General features: G+C 39.2%; 1 protein-coding gene across 1 annotated transcript in view; it reads left to right on the top strand.

The window, feature by feature from the left end:
- The window catches only part of LOC126259711 (saccharopine dehydrogenase-like oxidoreductase), an 86199-nt gene extending 66392 nt beyond the window's left edge, over window positions 1–19807 (top strand). The window contains exons 8-10 of the mRNA XM_049956686.1: window positions 6670–6837; window positions 14697–14791; window positions 19497–19807. Of these exons, the coding sequence (XP_049812643.1) occupies window positions 6670–6837; window positions 14697–14791; window positions 19497–19602 (369 nt within the window). The 3' untranslated portion in view covers window positions 19603–19807. The remainder of the gene's footprint in view (window positions 1–6669; window positions 6838–14696; window positions 14792–19496) is intronic.
- The last annotated feature ends 304 nt before the right edge of the window (window positions 19808–20111 follow it).

Genomic DNA, 20111 nt, shown 5'->3' with positions numbered 1-20111 from the left:
GTAAGCGTGCAAAAGCTGATTGTAGTAGCTGATATTCCTCCTGTGTGTCATTAAACCTTGACTGATTAGCCACCATGGAATGAACTTCATTAAATGTATCCTCTAATTTACAGATTTAGTCTTCAACTGCCCAAATATTACAGTTCATCCTTAAGGTCCATCGATGTCCGGACATAATTACGTCTGCTTGTCATGAGAAAAAAACACCACTTGATATAGGACGTACCTTCAAGGCTTCAGCTAAGTTGCAACAGCAAAACAGAATAACTATGTTGAGAGATAGTGCACACTTTCCCTCTTCAGTGTAACCCATGACACTGGAACTGCTGGTCTTACCAGAACGTCACGCCTCTTGAGAAACAAAAGAAAAACAACTCACATTAGCTCTTCCTTTTTACGCGTGGCCTAAGAGCATAATAGCATGTCTGATTGCTTCCACAATTAAGTTGGTTCTCTTGTTTATCTACTCCTTTCTTATTCTTTTTCTTAGATTCATCTTTCTCTCCACTAGAAGTTACTGCAGACAATGAAGGAAGTTCCTCAAAATTCCCCTTGAAAGGCCTGATTTGGCTCACATGCACAACAGTAGGGCGAGTTGGAAGCTGTAATTTTACATTCACCGGCGATGTCATCTCGATCACCTGGAAGGGACCTTGATAATACAAATTTTTTCGTTTTGCCTTTTGGCACATATGGATTAGTCATCATCACCCATTGTCCTATATGATATTTGGGTAAAGCCACCTTTCTATTGTGAACTTTGTCCTTTCTCTCTAATGCTTTAGTGCTCATTTTTTTCTCCGGCCGCCAGATTGTTTTCAATTTTGTGGATAAATCTTTAGCAGCCGAAATATCAGTTCCCGGTGGGGTCTTGAGCAATTCAAACGGAGATGGCATCTTCCGACCAAACAGTACTTCATACGGAGACAATCCCGTACTTTCATGCACTTTTGAGTTATAGGCTGCGGTTACAAATGCCAATAGGGTATCCCAATTGTTGTGTTGCGAATTTACATAACAACTTAACATCGTAGCTATTGTACGATTAACTCTCTCAGTCTGACCATTAGCCTGCGGGTGTAACACGCTCGTCTCAGTTTCTTTACATGCAGCAACTTGCATAACTGTTTCATCAAATTGGACATAAAGTTTGTCCCTTGATGTGTCATTTTAGTTTCAGGTGTTCCGAATTTCAATATCCATTGATGTACCATGGCGTGAGCCACTGTTTCGGCTCGCTGGCCTGGAATAGCTGTCATAGACACATTGCGCGAAAAATGATCTATTATTGTTAAAACAGTGATTACCCGCTGGTGTTTGCACAAACACTCCCAAGACATCTAAGCCAAGTAATTGAAAAGGTCTATCCGCTTCCAGTAGTCATTGCAACACAATTTTCTGAGGACTCAATTCCGCCCATTGAGCACAAGGAATGCAATTCTTTACATACTGATTGACATCTTGCCTATGCGTTGACCACCAATAACTCTGTGCTACCCTCCTTTCCGTTGCTCTTCGACCCGAATGACCAGAAAACATTGAATCATGTGCTTGCCTTAAAATTTCGCATCACAGTTTTTCTGGTAAGACTATGCGTGGACCGTTCCTAGTTTTACAGTACAATATCCCGTCTTCCACGATGAACTGTCGCTGCGAGGTAAATCGCTGACAATATGTGTCGGCGGTTTGTGCCTCCTGCCATTCGTTTTCATTTATTCCTGTGCATTCCATGGTGCATACATTATGACTGAGACCATCCACGTTTCTGTGCGATTTGCCTGTTCGATGAATCACTTCAAAATCGTACTCACTAAGATGCAAAGCCCACTTAGTTAATCTACTCGTTGGGTCTTTAAGCCCTAACAACTACTTTAGTGCTGCATGGTCAGTAATCACCTTGCAACGTCGTCCATACAAATAACACCGGAAATAAGTTATTCCAAAAATTAATGCCATTAACTCCTTCTCGATTGTTGAGTGATTTTTTTTCTGCATTGTTTAGCTGTCTGGAAGCATATGCTATCGGGTGTTCCTGCCCACCTATTTCCTGATATAATACAATACCCAAAGCAAAATTGCTAGTCACAAGATAATATAAACTGCTTACTAAAATCTGGAAAAGCCAAAACCGGACCAGATGTTAACAAATTTTTTAACTTTTGAAAAGCCTCTTCGCATTCTGCTGACCAGTGAAATTTTGCTCCCTTCTTCAACAACTGCGTGAGGGGCCTTGCAATTTCTGCAAATTTTGGAATATACCTCCTGTAAAAATTGGCGAGACCTAAATAAGACTGCAACTCTTTTACTTTTGTAGGTCAGGGTGTATACGACCCGGGAGATCCGTGAAAAACCCGGGAATTTTTTCATCTGGGAGAAAACTGGGAAAAACCCGGGAATTGTTTACTCTTCCAGGAATTTTTCGTTGTTTTAGTTTTCATTAAAATTTTTGTGATTGAGTGGTAAGAACCAGTACTCTAACAAAGGATATTACTGTACCCCGCTACTGCAGAATAACACTGTAGCAATGAAACATGAACGAGAGAAGGGGGGGGGGGGGGGGGGGGTAAAATAAACTTAAGTTGCAAATGAAATGCGCCGTATACAACAACAAAACACTGTGTTCATACAAGCGTCTGCCAACAGCAAAATGTGTCAAAGGCTTTTGGAAGACTATGCAATGCTTCATAACAAAAAATTGCATCCGATGAGTGTGACGTGACAACTGTTTAAATTAGATTCCTTTGAGCAGTTGCAGGCGGGCTCTTGTGCATGCATAGTTAAGTCGCGTATGAGTAGTACCTTCACCCACTTCTTGTTACAGAAGTGTGGCTTGGCGCCACTACCTAATATTGCCCCGGTTCGGAAATATAGTAAATCCGGGCCTGATGCACAGAGCAGTCTGAGTTGTGGTGGGGAGGTGGGTCGTCTCCACGTGACCTGTGTTTACGTTCAGTGATTTTGTTGTTTCCTCTTCGTTTATTGCTCTCACATTAAATGATAGAATGGATTTTGATGACCGGGAGATATCAAATGATTAAAATATGTTCGCATAATTACGGGTGGCTGAAATATGTCATTAGTTTCAGATTTTATTTCCACCTTTCTGACAGTCGAGCATTAATCACCTTGCAGAACAATGAAATTATCTTTGTCGGTTTGCTAAAGAGATTTGGCTTTTATTAATCTTTTCTGCTGAGGCAGTCAGTTTATTTGAAACGAACTGTTTAATTTCACACTGTTGGCTGGTTTCAACTGTTCGCTGATTTCAAGTGCACATATGACATTATACCACAATAAAGAAACAAACATGAGATAATACAATACTGGTACTCCAAGAAAATGTACATCCGAATCTGGACATACGAATGTGCACTTAAGCCGAATTATGCATTTTAGTATGGTTCACGAAATTCCGATGCTCTTGAAGTCTCATTTGATGTCCTTTTTCTTTTATGACATAATGAAAGATCTTTTAATGTTTTACACGTACGGACATACGGCCTTCCTGCGTCATCGCACGGTGACGACTTATCTGGCGCTCTCATGCAACTGCTGAAACGAACCTATTTCTAACAGGTAGCGGGAAAATATTGCGAACGGTGGTTTGAAAAGCGTTACATACATTAAAAGCAAATTTCCTTTTACGCAAGATGAACTATGTGTGAGAATGTACGATTAATTTCTTAAATAACAAAGCGTTTAACTCTCTTTTAAAAATCAACTCTTTAAGGAGGCCATTTAGAAGAATTTTGAGCTCAGAAGATCACACATTTACGTCGTTATTAAAAATTCTACTGGCACATTTGTGTGATGTATCTTAAAGTGTATCACGCGCAGAAAAGATCAACATTATATGTGGAAGCTTAGCTTCTCTTCCAGTTTATTAACCAATATTATATGTGAATGCTATGTATATTAATTTAAACCATTTACTTTTATTATTTGTGTTTTCGCGCTACTTAAGAGTGATCTTCCTATTGGCTGACTACATCACGTGTCCTATGCTGTCATCAGCTGGCGAGATCACGTGACATGAGTTATGAGTGGCTTACAAAAGCGCATCGCAATCTCGATTTCAATGCTTCGAAAAGTAACATGCGGTATTTGGTGGAATTCGAATTTATACCTTCGTAATACGAAAATATGCAGCGTACATATTGCTGAACATTAGAGGTGTATCAAAATATTTTTTTTTTCCCCTGTGAGTTTCGTTTTCTAAAGTGGTGGGAAATTCTACGTTGGTATATAAAACCATAAACATTCAAAGGATTGATGAGTTTTATAGTGCCAAGGAATAGTATACGGTCACTTAACACGGAAAAAGTGTATTTTTAACCGGGAAGTCCAGGAAAAATCCGGGGAATTTTTTTTCCTTGTCCACGTAGACGCCCTATAGGTGTTGGAAAATTCATTACCGCCTCTACAAGTTTTGGATCCGTGCGGACACCCTCCTGTCCTATAATATGACCTAAATAACTGACTTCTTGCAACAAAAAATGACATTTTTCCATATGAAGAGTTAACCGCACTGCTTTCAGACGATCAAAAACTTCGCGCAAACGGCGCACATGTTCTTGCACGCCCTTTGAGAAAACTATTATGTCGTCCAAATATACCACACACTGATTAGGTTTCAGCCTTCGTAACACGCTATCTAGTAACCACTGGAAGGTTGCCGGAGCATTTTTGAGTCCGAAAGGCATTGGACCATGAGAATTAAATAACTCTTTATATTCCGTTAAAAGGTTCTCCATGACTTCTCTGTCTTGCCCTTCTAAATGTGCTACTTTACTCCTCAGTGCAGACCAGATGACAGACTCTCTCGGCATTGTGTAATCTGCTGCGAAATCCTTATCCAGTTCATCTTCCCCTGTTATCTCCAGATTCGCTATTACAGTACCCCGTGCTAACTGCACCTCTTAAAGGCCAAAATTATCAATACTGACAGGCACAACCTTTTTTCCTTCTATCTCCCACACGTAAGACACGCTGTGGCGCATAAAACACTTCATTTTATCCAGTGGCTCATTCTCAGACAAAGGTTCAACGACACACAACGAATTTGCCGGCACGCTAGCTCCAGTATCTGCCCAGATTATTTTTCGTGTACCCTTCGGTATAGTGTCCCGCGAGTTAACCCTAAGGGACCTTGTACGCAGTTTAGGTGGCTCACCCGACGTCTGGGCAGTTCCTTGCGACAGTAATGGATTTTCAGCCGCAGAACCTAGGCAAAATTGTATTCCATCCAGTTCTACTTTACGCCGTTTCAGGTTAACTTTTGCGTGATGCACAACCAGGAAATCCAATCCAAGTATGACATCATAGCTGCTGCCAACAACTGGAAGAACTTCTACCTTCACCTGGAAGTTCCTCATTTCCACTTGGAAGTTTAACACCACTGATCCGAGTGACTTCACCTGTCCCACACCCACGCCACTTAATGTCCAGTGTGGCGGTTTTAATTCTACTTCACTGAGTACATTTCTACTCGCCACGCATACCTGAGACCCGGTATTCAATAAAAAGGGACTAGGAGGTGGCAGTGCGTAAACAGTTAAAGTGTTTTGGGTTATCCATTGGGATAGTCAAAATTATCCAAGATCGATTTACGTTTCATTTCAACTAGGAGATTGCTATAAGGCATGGTAAATTTCTAGTTCTTCTAGAACATTAAGAACATTGCCCTTACATTCTCTATGCCACACTGAATGGGTGGATGAAATACTGGGAACAGTCACTAATCTCAGAAAAATTTGTAATCCAAGCTAAGTTAGAGTCCGAGCTAGATGAATGTTCCCTAAATATGACCCGTCTCGCTGATATATTTGTAAAGGCAATCATTATGCATGATTCTGTAAACCCCCAGCAACTAAAAAGTATCACCCTTCATTTTGTCACTATGTCTGAATCTCTGCCCGTTATTCCTGGGAATGAAATGTGTCAGGACAATCTTGTGAGTTGATTTGCCAACATGAGATGAAAGCCTACCACAGTATGGAACTCTTAAGATACAAAACCATCTGAGTGGTTCGTTTACCTAATGGAACTATTGTAATACACCCTCTTGCCAGTCCAGCGATGGAGTTGAAGAACCTTTAAGTTTCTTAAGAATGCTTGTATTGGTATCCTATACAAAATCATTTCCTAATATTATTTCGTAGTTTGTTTCTATTCAGAACTTAAGCTGATAATGTAATAAACATTACAAAACCAGTCGTGCTTTCTAAATAAAGTGACCATACAGTTGCAGGGGTGTTCTTTACTCAACAGAAAGTGTATTGGTAAAAGTGAAACTATAAAATTTGAATGATGAACAAAAATGCTGCTCTTGTGAAGAAAAAAATGTGAAGCACCAAATCAAATTAAAATAAATGTAAACAATGACTATTGAATTAAACAAATTGCTTTCCTTCAAATATAACTGAAGTGAGGGGAGAACAGTATGTAGTAATATCTTGAAGCAAGCAAAAATTAAACAAAAAAAAAGTCAGGGTGCAATTTTAGTGAAAATTTTTGTCACTGCTGTGAAATTTCATTTTATCAAAAATGTACATATGTTCTGTGCTCAGGATTTTTGATTACTGATAATATTATCACATTATTTACTCTTTTAAAAATAGTTATTTCACACAACTACATTTAAACTCAGTGTATTTATTTTGTTTCTAGTACCCAAAGGTATTTTCGTGTGGTTTTGTAAGTCATGAAGGCCCAACTGAAGAGATGATGAAAAATACTCATTTCAAATTTACACTTTTTGCTGAAGGATGGAAGGAAAAATTATCGGAGCCAACAGATCAACATGCAACGCCTATGAATAAGAAAGTAACTGCCCAGGTACAGTAATGTAGCACTGCTGTTTATAGTAAGGAAAGTTCTGACAGAAAAACACACACATACACACAAAACCTTTATTCTTTAAATTGTCTATATCCTGTCTTTCTAGTGTCATATGAATGTTCTGTATCATTGTTTTTAGTATAAAAATATGATAACCATTTTCATTTTAATATTTGTTTGAAAAGAATAGAATTCTGTTATGATTTAATCAATAACAGCCTAAAAACTTTTTCATTTTATTTATTTATTTCTTGTTCTGGTGATACATTTTGTAAATAAATCACAGGTTTGTTGTGGTTAATTCTATGGTATTATGTAAACAGCACCACTCAGTTTTAAATAAAAGTATCTTCAACTTAGATTGTGTTATGAAAAATAAATATTATAGAAAATCAGTCTATAATGGAAAAATCATTTTCAACACATTGTTATTTACTTTATTTCTTGTCTGTGTTCAGTTCAAATTTTGCAATTAATTTTAAACTAGTTTCCTGATGATTTAGAGACATGATACTTGAAACATAGCTCAGAACTGGATGACAGTGCAATATCAACTCACTTTCTTGCCCGTCTTATTCACTTAGTTCCTGTAGGGGAGAGGTGGGGGATGAAAAGGATTGGTAACATTGCCCTGCAGGACTGGCTTGCTGTGTGGGTAGTATCGGAATGCATTCCAGACATTCTCTGTGTGTTAGGTTTTTGCTCTTGGATCACTCGTTTGAACATTGTTATTCTGTTGTGCCATCCCATTGTCTATTTTCCTCTTGTTGTTGTCCTGTTATCCTCCTGTTCCCACTCTGCTAACTGTTGTTGACAGCCTGTGGCCAGTCTGTCTGTCTCTGCTGGTTCTTTGAGTCATTCCCAATCCTTGTCAATTACTGGTCACAATAAAATAATAATATTAACAGTGTGTTAGTGACCATTTTTTGGTGTTTGAGGAGAAGGCACCTCGTGCAAGCTTCATCTAGAGAAGGAGAAGCAAGGACAACAAGGGAATCTTCAGCAGGAACCAGAAGCAAATGAATCCCCAAGATAGCCAAATGGTGTGGGTTGGCTAAAGGAAGTTTCTTGACTTCCTAGTGATGCACTTCGTCATGCTCAAATAAGACCAACTGAGACTATTGAAGCACCTATATCTTAGGTATATTGAGACACTCTCAATTTAGAGCTAGATGGACAAGTCAGGAATGTGAAAAAGACTATGAAATCAATGTAAGGTGTATGCCCAACGGGAGGCTGGTGAGGCAGATTTTCACTCAACCATAAACAGGTTTTGTGACAAGAGCTTTGCTGTATAGTTTCCCTAATCAGGTAGTGAAATATTGTTTGACTGCACCAAAGTAATACTTAACACTGAAACTTGCCACTACAATTTATTTGCTTGTTTGCCATTGATGGAATAAACGCTTGAAGAGCTCAAAGAGTTATGTTCCATCTGAGGCATATCAGAGTAACTTGCTACCAGGTGATATTTCTGACGAAATTGCAGTACTAACTGAACCAGAATGACGTTTGTTTCAACATATCATTCCATACATCAAAGCGGTCAATTTTCAGCCAGATTTACTAAATACCGTTTCAAAGGAAATGTAATATTCTCGAAGTTTTCCATAAACAAATAGGCAATAACAGGTGATAATGGGCTTCCCATCGCATCTCAGCCTGTGAGATCATAGTACTGGTCATTCAATTGCCGTTGGTGGGGAGGCTTGCGTGCCTCAGCGATACAGATAGCCGTACCATAGGTGCAACCACAACGGAGGGGTATCTGTTGAGAGGCCAGACAAACGTGTGCTTCCTGAAGGGGGCAGCAGCCTTTTCAGTAGTTGCAGGGGCAACAGTCTGGATGATTGACTGATCTGGCCTTGTAACACTAACCAAAACTGCCTTGCTGTGCTGGTACTGCGAACGGCTGAAAGCAAGTGGAAACTACAGCCGTAATTTTTCCCAAGGGCATGCAGCTTTACTGTATGGTTAAATGATGATGGCATCCTCTTGGGTAAAATATTCCGGAGGTAAAATAGTCCCCCATTCGGATCTCCGGGCGGGGACTACTCAGGAGGACGTCGTTATCAGGAGAAAGAAAACTGGCGTTCTACGGATCGGAGCGTGGAATGTCAGATCCCTTAATCGGGCAGGTAGATTAGAAAATTTAAAAAGGGAAATGGATAGGTTAAAGTTATAGTGGGAATTAGTGAAGTTCGGTGGCAGGAGGAACAAGACTTTTGGTCAGGCGAATACAGGGTTATAAATACAAAATCAAATAGAGGTAATGAAGGATTAGGTTTAATAATGAATTAAAAAAAATAGGAGTTCGGGTATGCTACTACAAACAATATAGTGAACGCATTATTGTGGCCAGGATAGACACGAAGCCCACGCCTACAACAGTAGTACAAGTTTATATGCCAACTAGCTCTGCAGATGATGAAGAAACTGATAAAATGTATGATGAGATAAAAGAAATTATTCAGATAGTGAAGGGAGACGAAAATATAATAGTCATGGGTGAGTGGAATTCGATAGTAGGAAAAGGAAGAGAAGGAAACGCAGTAGGTGAATATGGATTGGGGCTAAGAAATGAAAGAGGAAGCCGCCTGGTAGAATTTTGCACAGAGCACAACTTAATGATAGCTAACACTTGGTTCAAGAATCATAAAAGGAGGTTGTATACATGGAAGAAGCCTGGAGATACTGACAGGTTTCAGATAGATTGTATAATGGTAAGACAGAGATTTAGGAACCAGGTTTTAAATTGTAAGACATTTCCAGGGGCAGATGTGGACTCTGACCACAATCTATTGGTTATGAACTATAGATGAAAACTGAAGAAACTGCAAAAAGGTGGGAATTTAAGGAGATGGGACCTGGATAAACTGAAAGAACCAGAGGTTGTAGAGTGTTTCACGAAGAGCATAAAGGAACAATTGACAGGAATGGGAGAAAGAAATACAGTAGAAGAAGAATGGGTAGCTCTGAGGGATGAAGTAGTGAAGGCAGCAGATGATCAAGTAGGTAAAAAGACGAGGGCTAGTAGAAATCCTTGGGTGACAGAAGAAATACTGAATTTAATTGATGAAAGGAGAAAATATAAAAATGCAGTAAATGAAGCAGGCAAAAAGGAATACAAACACCTCAAAAACAAGATCGACAGGAAGTGCAAAATGGCTAAGCAGGGATGGCTAGAGGACAAATGTAAGGATGTAGAGGCTTACCTCACTAGGGGTAAGATAGATACTGCCTACAGGAAAATTAAAGAGACGTTTGGAGAAAAGAGAACCACTTGTATGGATATCAAGAGCTCAGATGGAAACCCAGTTCCAAGCAAAGAAGGGAAAGCAGAAAGGTGAAAGGAGTATATAGAGGCACTATACAAGGGCGATGTTCTTGAGGACAATATTATGGAAATGGAAATGTAGTTGAAGATGAAATGGGAGATATGATACTGCGTGAAGAATTTGATAGAGCACTGAAAGACATGAGTCGAAACAAGGCTCCGGGAGTAGACTACATTCCATTAGAACTACTGACAGCCTTGGGAGAGCCAGTCCTGACGAAACTCTACCATCTGGTGAGAAAGTTGTATGAAACAGGTGAAATACCCTCAGACTTCAAGAAGAATATAATAATTCCAATCCCAAAGAAAGCGGGCGTTGACAGATATGAAAATTACCTAACTATCAGTTTAATAAGTCACCGCTGCAAAATACTAACTCAACTTCTGTACAGACGAATGGAAAAACTGGTAGAAGCCGACCTCGGGGAAGATCAGTTCGGATTCCGTAGAAATGTGGCAACATGTGAGGCAATACTGACCCTACGACTTATCTTAGAAAATAGATTAAGGAAAGGCAAACCTACATTTCTAGCATTTGTAGACTTAGAGAAAGCTTTTGACAATGTTGACTGGAATACTCTCTTTCAAGTTCTGAAGAAGGCAGGGGTAAAATACAGGGAGCGAAAGGCTATTTACAATTTGTACAGAACCCAGATGACAGTTACAAGAGTCGAGGGACATGAAAGGGAAGCAGTGGTTGGGAAGGGAGTGAGACAGGGTTGTAGCCTCTCCCCGATGTTATTCAATCTGTATATTGAGCAAGCAGTAAAGGAAACAAAAGAAAAATTCGGAGTAGGTATTGAAATCCATGGAGAAGAAGTAAAAACTTTGAGGTTCGCCGATGACGTTGTAATTTTGTCAGAGACAGCAAAGGACTTGCAAGAGCAGTTGAATGGAACGGACAGTGTCTTGAAAGGAGGATATAAGATGAACATCAACAAAAGCAAAACGAGGATAATGGAATGTAGTCGAATTAAGTCGGGCGATGCAGAGGGAATTAGATTCGGAAATGAGACACTTAAAGTAGTAAAGGAGTTTTGCTATTTGGGGAGCAAAGTAACTGATGATGGTCGAAGTAGAGAGGATATAAAATGTAGACTGGCAATGGCAAGGAAAGTGTTTCTGAAGAAGAGAAATTTGTTAACATCGAGTATAGATTTAAGTGTCAGGAAGTCATTTCTGAAAGTATTTGTATGGAGTGTAGCCATGTATGGAAGTGAAACATGGACGATAAATAGTTTGGACAAGAAGAGAATAGAAGCTTTCGAAACGTGGTGCTACAGAAGAATGCTGAAGATTAGATGGGTAGATCACGTAACTAATGAGGAAGTATTGAATAGAATTGGGGAGAAGAGGAGTTTGCGGCACAACTTGACAAGAAGAAGGGATTGGTTGGTAGGACATGTTCTGAGGCCTCAAGGAATCACCAATTTAGTATTGGAGGGCAGCGTAGAGGGTAAAAATCATAGAGTGAGACCAAGAGATGAATACACTAAACAGATTCAGAAGGATGTAGGCTGCAGTACGTATTGGGAGATGAAGAAGCTTGCACAGGATAGAGTAGCATGGAGAGCTGCATCAAACCAGTCTCAGGACTGAAGACCACAACAACAACAACAAGTGCTCTGCCCAAGTCACATTTGATCGGGTGTTTTGATAAAGTATTTCCATATATTCAGCTATTCTTTAGGCGAGGGAACATCAAATCTGATCTGATGTTGTGTATCTTCGATTCTGTGACCAACCTCAGTTCTGACTGAGAGGTGGCACTTCCCTTTGGAATTGACCGATGGGGAGCTATTAACTTAGCAGTGAACTGACTGACTGTCTTACCTCTACCATGACTTCATACCTCTTTTCTTGAGACGACATGTTTAAATGACAAAATGGTGACCACAGAAAAGTTGCTACAACATGGTACCTCTGGACAGATAACTTCACCTCCAAGTGTAAATTGAGGTGTTTCCATAAAAGTCCTATTTCAGAGGCTTCTTTGTCCTGAGGCACCTGATTAAGTAGCTGTAATAACGTAATTTTTCATGGCAGCAGAGGGTTCAGTGTAGGTGATCCCTGCAGTTCTAATGTTTTAAAAGGCTCACTATAAATTAAACATTAATCTAAAAGATTCATAGTACTAGAATAATATACAGCTGGCCAGTGTGGCCGAGCGGTTCTAGGTGCTTCAGTCTGGATCTGCGCGACTGCTATGGTTGCAGGTTTGAATCCTGCCACGAGAATGGATGTGTGTGATGTCCTTAGGTTAGTTAGGTTTAAGTAGTTCTAAGTTCTAGGGGACTGATGACCTCAGATGTTAAGTCCCATAGTGCTCAGAGCCATTTGAATAATATACATGACATGAGAAGAGAAACGAGTTCATTCATCAGTGTGATATCACTTCCTCCAATTCAAACTATTTCTCCCTTCTCATACAGTTGTTAGCACCAAACTGTATATTGGCGTTTGACTGACTCTAACAATGTCAACTGTTTGGTGCAGTGAGTATCTTTGAACTGTTTTAGTGATCGAGGACATTGAGAAGGCTATTTCACTTTTTGCTGCAGTCAGAAGAGTATGAACTGGTAGACAGTTGAGACACAACATATATAAAAATCATTTCATAGCACAGTACTTAGCATACGGCAGGAACAGTTCAATCATGAATAACCACACAATACAGCAACAAGTTGCCATCTTGATCAGTCATAAAAGGCATGTCTTTCAAAGCAGTCTTGTGGATACGAAGAGACAAAATGGTCTCAACAATTCTCTTAAAGTGTTATTGTCAACAATTCTCAAGTGTTATTGCCTGGTTTTGCTTCATCTGTAAACTGGGCTGTAAACAAAAATGGAGAGATCTGAGAGTCAAGACAACAAAATGACAGTACATGTGATTTTGTATCCTGCCTACTTGTCAAATATGGGTTGCCTAGGAAACCTGCCTTCTCGGATCACTAGACAATAATCCACGCAAATTGTATTAATGAATTTGATTTACAGAAAATAAATGACAATACTTAACTCTGAGAAATTTACAATGTGTCGCAAGCAAAGGGCGACTTGCAACATAAGCAGTCTCTTCAGTATATACAATTCATAATACAAGATAAGTAATACAGTTTCTACGTTGCTGCTGTGGAACTCGGTGAATTGGCTAATCTTCAAACTGGGCCACAGCCAGGTGGCACGGTGCTTATGTCCTCTTCGTGTCGTGGACGCTGCTGTCAGTTTGCCATCCTAGAGATGGGTTGGTCCGCATACAATTGGCTGACATCTTATTCACAGCCCTCTCTGCTCTGACGTTCCCTACTGGTGTGCCAGTGTTTGACTTTATGCCGGAACATGTTAGATAATGGTTCCATCTTGTGCTACATGTCCGTATATCTGAAGTTGCTGAGTGTTCACCTCTAGTCATAAGCAGTTACTTCGGACATAATTATACCTATTAGGCTTTTAGCACCTTCTGCCCTCTGCTGTGACACATTTGTGAGATGAGGTATAGTAGCATTTGCAGATACTTTACCATAAGTGTCAACTAATGTCTGAACAAGAATCAAAAAACCTGTCCTCCTATGGCGCCGTGCACACATAGCCACGCAGTTATCATGAATTATCTCCAGAGCAACTTTAGGAAGGTGTTTCTTGTCCAGAAAAGACTCTTGTGTATTAGACATGCATAGACGGCCACCTGTTAGTATGAGCATTAATTTCAGCGCGCAGTAAACAAAATTAATTTTCTACCCACCGCCATCTGCTATAGGGTTAAATACCATCCAGACTGAAGTTTTAAGATTTGTTTCAGGCTGTGCGCCTCTATATTCACTACTGATTAATTTTTCTTTTACTTCCCTTTCCTTAGTATGCTTTCCTTACTTTCCAAACCACATTTAGTTTGCACACTAATCGTCTTTGAAAAGAAAAAATTGAAAACTCGCGCTACTCCATTAAGCACTGTTGTCCTCACTGCTCATAGACCATAACTTGCCACCACGAACCCCATATGTTGCAGCACTCCAGTGCTTGTGCACAGCACTGCCCATCCCATGCAGTGATGTCATGGGCTCCCTCAGTGCAATGTGACCTGTGCGTTGCATCTCTTTGCGCAACTTTTCTGAGCCCATAGCTCAGTGGTGCTTACAGTATTGCTCAGCCCATGCAATGACATCACAGGCTTGCTTCATCAGAGACTGTGGTAATCTGTTGCAGCTGCAGCCAGCGGGCCGGGCCTCTGTTTATGATTGTGGTACAGACTCTTTGACTGATACTTGATGACTGTGTTTTGATATTAATATGTAGAATGGAAGAGGGACGTTTTTTAATGAGGGAGATATTGTCTTTGGGAGCCACAACATTGATAAAATTGATCAAAATAAGAATTTTGTTTCTGCTTGTTGGCAACACACTAACAAAGACTGCCAGATAGGTTATTACAGCCTGCATGCAAAATTTCTAGAAATGTTTTTAAACCATTAATAATCATTGAACACTGGTATTGTTTATACTGAATGCTGTGTCTTTCCAGATTAAAGGGCAAAATCCAGGCTATGGAGCCACGTGTACTGCACTTATTCTTTCAGCAGTAACTATTATTAAAGAACATGATAAAATGCCTTTCAGGTAAGTTTTTTACTCTTGAAGGTTTCGAAACATTACATTCCCTTTGTAATTAACGATATGTAACAGAAAAATTGTTTGTTTCTGAGCAAAAGTGATTTTTTTCAGTTTTGGTTTCTGTTTCTGATAAAATGTGATAAAATTTATGGATAACAATTGTAGGTCACATTGTTTTTTTAAAAAAAATAGCAACATTTTGAAATTCTGGAAACTACCTTTATTTATCACATCATAAATAGCAACTAAGTTTCACATTTAAGTAGCTCAAAAATCTAAGTCCAGTTTCGTTATTTGTGTGTTCTGTGATCATAATTGCAATATCTTCCTGTGATGTGATAAAAGTCAATTTTACATTATGGCAACTTTCTGGCTACTTTCTAGCTACTCCCCATCTCAGATGTGTATGATCACTTGCTTCTCAGAAGTGATTTAGGAGCCATTCTGTAGCAATTCTGGATGTGTGGGGTGTCCCATTGTACTGCTGGAATTGTCAAAGTTCGTGGGAACGCATAATAGACATGAATGGATGCAGGTGATCGGGCAAGATGCTTATGTTTGTGTCACCTGTCAGTCATATCTAGACATATCAGAGGTCCCATATCACTTCCACTATACATACCCCACACAATTACAGAGCCTCAACCAACTTGAACACTCCCCTGCTGAAATGCAGGGCACATGGGTTCATGAAGTTGTCTCCATACTCATACACGGCCATCCACTTGATAACAGTTTGAAACGAGACTCGTTCGACGAGGCAACATATTTCCAGTTTTTAACAGTCCAATGTCGATGTTGACCGGCCAAGGTGAGATGATCCAGTTTTGATCACGGCATGACATTTTGTGCAGGGTATGGTTACTATAGCCTGATTTTTCATTCGTACCAACTGAGTACCCAACTTGGATAGACTTTTATAGGTTGGGCTTTCGTTATGTAAAAGTATACATTTGAGGCTATGTTGTTATATATTTCCTTACACCCAGTTTCATTAGCATTCCTTGCAAATTCTTAGACAAAACACATTTGTTTTCGTATGTGAAGAATGGCAAGAAATTAATCTTTTTCCCTGTTGTGATAGATTATGATTATTCACACTCAGTAACAGACATTGTTTCTCAGTCAGCCTGGAAGCTAATAATTTAACTTCTTTTGAAGACTTTTATTTTGAATGAGGTAGTTAAATTTGTCTTGACTTAAACTGGATGTTGTGTAGGGACTAACGAGGATATTGTGTAGGTTTGGTAGATGGCAGAATACCACTGTGGTGGACGGAGGGGTGGGTCGGAAGGATAGTGGGCAGGACATTGCCATTTCAGGGCACAATAAGAGGTAGTTGAAATGGTGGCGGAGAATGTAATTCAGTTGCTCCAGTCCTGGCTGGTACTGAGTTACGAGGTGAATGCTCCTCTGTGGCCTGACCGTGGGACTTTGCAAGATGGTGGGGGACTGGAAAGGTAAGGCATGGGAGATTTGTTTTTGTACAAGGTTGGGAGGATAATTATGGTTGTGTTGTTTCAGTATTTGCCACCTGTAGTTTGTGGTAGCAATAGCTGTTGCAGCTACAGCTACAGTTCTGTTCTGAACATCTTTATAAACTCCTTGACAACATGCAGTATTGAGGTTACTTTGGCATGATGACACTAGCCTTATCACTTTAAGAAACACCGCTAATTTAAATAATTCTTACAATGTTTCTGCTATTTGTATACGTCTAAAGCAACTCTGTGTGCAGTGTTTGTTACAATAATCATTATATTCCACATTTTAAGTTGTGTGTTCTGTACAGAAGGTGTGTTCGAACGGATCTGTATCATTCATGGTACTATGGAGCTAATCACATTAAAGGAGAGTAAACTGTTCACAGTAGCTTACATAACAAAACATACTTGCACAGACAGCAAGATGTGTGTTATTGAAAAACATTCTTTCAGTCAAAATGTTTAACGGAAACTGACTGCTAGCACAATAAATGAATTTATGGTAGAGGTTGTATGCCACTTTGTTCAGAGTTCATTCATTAATGCTTCTCTTAGCAACTTGAGAACACCTGGTACAGTAAAGTTTTTATATTGTTGCCGTCAATGCATGATTTTATTTCGGATCTTTTAGTGTTATTAAACAGCAGTGAATGGGGGACGCCAGACAACACTCTGACTAAACTTTTGTCAAGTCATCAACAATGTATCGTCGAAACTGCGGCTTGTTTTGTTTCACAAGTTTCAAGAGTTCTGCCTCCTCCACATCATCCTTAACATGCAAATTGTGATACATTAACCCAAATGGTGACATATTAACCAGTCAGGTGTCACATTTTTGTTGTCCTTGCTGGTGACTAATCTTTAATAACTGAATGAAATGGGACATTATCCATAATAGAAACAGATGGCATGTTTGTTTTCCATTAAGTGTCCTTTGAACCAATTAAGAAAGCTCTAGTAATTCATCGCTTTGAATTAGTTACTTGATTTCTTTGACTTGTAAACAAGAAGACACTTTGGTAAAGATCCAGATGTAGCTCTAGTGTGTAATAATGTTAGCACCTTGTAATTCCTGAGGCTTTCCCGGCGATCTGTTGACATGTTCAATAATCGGGATCTCTGCCGGATGTTCACATGTGAGAACAACGCGAACATCTGACAGAGATCCTGATTATTCAACATGTTTGCACCTTGTTCCTCAAAACAAAGTACATTCTGATAGACTGGCAGTATTCCATGTTTCATCTTACAACACAATGTCATCAGTGGATACTTTTATTATGTCTAAAAAATTGACAGCTCCTTACAGAGCTGCCACTTCATTACATAACAGTTCTGTGACTTTAATTTCTTTGCATGTGAAACAAAGGGATTGCACAACTACTGATAAAGAAGTCTTCTGGCCATTTAATAATTTGACCTCACAAACAATAATATATGGTTATTTTGGGGCGAATGTTCCGTTTTTTCATAATGAAAAACTGCATGTTACTGAAATGTCAGAGTTCATAACTCATTGTTACGTCTTCCTCATTACTGAGTGCCCATATCTTAGATGAGCTTGCCTCATTCTATTCTGCACTCTTATTTCTCCTTTACTAACCGTCGATAGGCTGTTTTTGTGTACCTTCAGGGCATCTTTATTTCACTACACTATCATTGTTAGGGGCAGTAGAAGCATTCCATTGCCTTTCCCTTTTGAAATATTCCCACAAAGAGGACACACACTCTTGCATCTGACCACACAAAATATAAACATATTGCTGAACTTTCCATTTGGCAACCACATTAACAAGCCATACAGAAAATGATCCACATTGAAAATAATCATTACAGTTATTTTATTGACTGCAAATGAAGTCAGCTTCTGGCTTGCAATGGAAACCTAAGGTGACAGGAAGGCAGTATGACAGTGCACAAAAAGATGGAATTGAGAGCATTCGCTGATTGGTTGTTTCTTTGGTGACTGCCCTGTAAACAAGTTGCTGTCAGTTCACTTTGTGTGTGTGTGTGTGTGTGTGTGTGTGTGTGTGTGTGTGTGTGTGTGTGTGTTTTATGTATTTGCCAGAAAATCTAAAAACTATCCACTATGAAGGAATTAGTTTGACCACTACTGCATACACAATTAACTCCACATCCTCTCTGTGCTAAGGCTGGATAACTGCCATTAATCACCTGGCAGCAGCTCCATGTATGTTTTTAACTCTACATATTACGTGATTTTTAAATGAGGGCTGCTACTACACTTAGACCTATCCGTGAATATTGCCTTGGTGCAAATATGTGGATGCTCTAGTATTTTTCCAAAATTTGTTTTCAAGATATGTTTGCCAAACAATTTATTATGTTTGAACCGATCTACACACTATCTTGAGGGTTCTAAAGCAGACCATTCATTCATCTGGCCAGACTCTGACTACCATTAAAGCTATACAGTGCATATACATAACTAATTAACCAGTCCATAGTGTCCATGGCAGCCTACTGTGCCTACAAAAGCCAGGGAATGGTATGACTTTGCTGGGTATCGGGTAATTCATAGTAACAAGTTATCAGATGTAACAGTGAAGCAAACAGTGTGGTCCAGTATGCTGTCTTCTTTGTGGTATTATCTCACTGTTGAAGTGCTGAGCAGTGCATCAGTAGGAAGAAACACGATTTGAATTAATATATAAGAAGTTGATAGTCAGCTACAGAGCTGTTGATTGATGAGACACAATCCAACAGCACATGCCATCTTATTTTAGTAGATGAGTAGAAGAGACAAATGTCATGCAATTCGCAAGGCTTTGTGAACAGTCAGGTCTCCTTCATAAATTATAAGAGAGTAGACTTTAATATGTTGTTGTCAGATTGGCTGGCTCGTATAAATTTTTTGAGTGAACAGCCAGTCAGCAGTGCATTTCTGAAGTTTACTCTGTCCCCTCTTCTTGTCAATGTTTTTAATAGTGGTAGTAAAATGACCATATTTGCACTTTGTCCATGGTGTGGAAGAACGTGAGTGAGTAATTTTTGGCAAAGAATATGTTTTAAGCTTTTATACTTCCTCAAAATAAAATTTTTACGTCTTTTAACCAAATACATCAGACTATTTTAACATGGGTGTTAATAATGCGCACGTGGAACACAGACTTATCATTGCTTATGAATCAGACACTATTACTCATATGGTTGATACATACCTAAATATGTTTAATTTATTCTTATTATCTGGTTTTGTGTTTCAGTGGTGGTGTGTTTACTCCAGGTGCTGCATTTGCAAAGACTTCATTAATAGAAGAACTGAATAAACATGGCGTCTCATTCGAAATAACTTCAACAGAAGAGAAGTGAAGTTCATTTATATATATATATATATATCTTCTTATTTGGAATTTGTATGCATTTATCAATTTTTTACGGATGTTGTCGTCAAGGGAGGGTGCAGAAGCTTAGCATTTTGTCTAAGGAAGCTGAGAGCTATTATATTCACATAGATAATTCTTATATTTTGTACTGCTTGTAGTTGAGCTCTATTAATAAATATTTCTGTGATAAATGGTCAATACTTTATTCTCATAGTTAAGTGCTCTAAGCAGTTGAGTCGCCTCACAGTAAAATGTGAACATATGACAAAATATAGTGATCTGAATTGTCCTGTTCCCTTTCACAACTGTTATGTTTTCATGCGTGCAGCACTAGTATCTAGAGTGTAATTTATCATTGTGACTAAAGTGCTGCAAATATCTGGATGGTAATTTACTATACCTCTGCCATGAAAGTTAGGTCTTTCTCTGTGCTGATATGTGGTTTTCTCATCAGGTACCTATTGAAAATACATATTTAATATTTGGATAGACAGT

The sequence above is a fragment of the Schistocerca nitens genome, chromosome 5 (assembly GCF_023898315.1).
Source record: "Schistocerca nitens isolate TAMUIC-IGC-003100 chromosome 5, iqSchNite1.1, whole genome shotgun sequence".
Taxonomy (NCBI): domain Eukaryota; kingdom Metazoa; phylum Arthropoda; class Insecta; order Orthoptera; family Acrididae; genus Schistocerca; species Schistocerca nitens.
The sequence above is the reverse complement of the archived record's forward strand: the minus strand, read 5'-3'. Positions and strand labels throughout refer to the sequence as shown.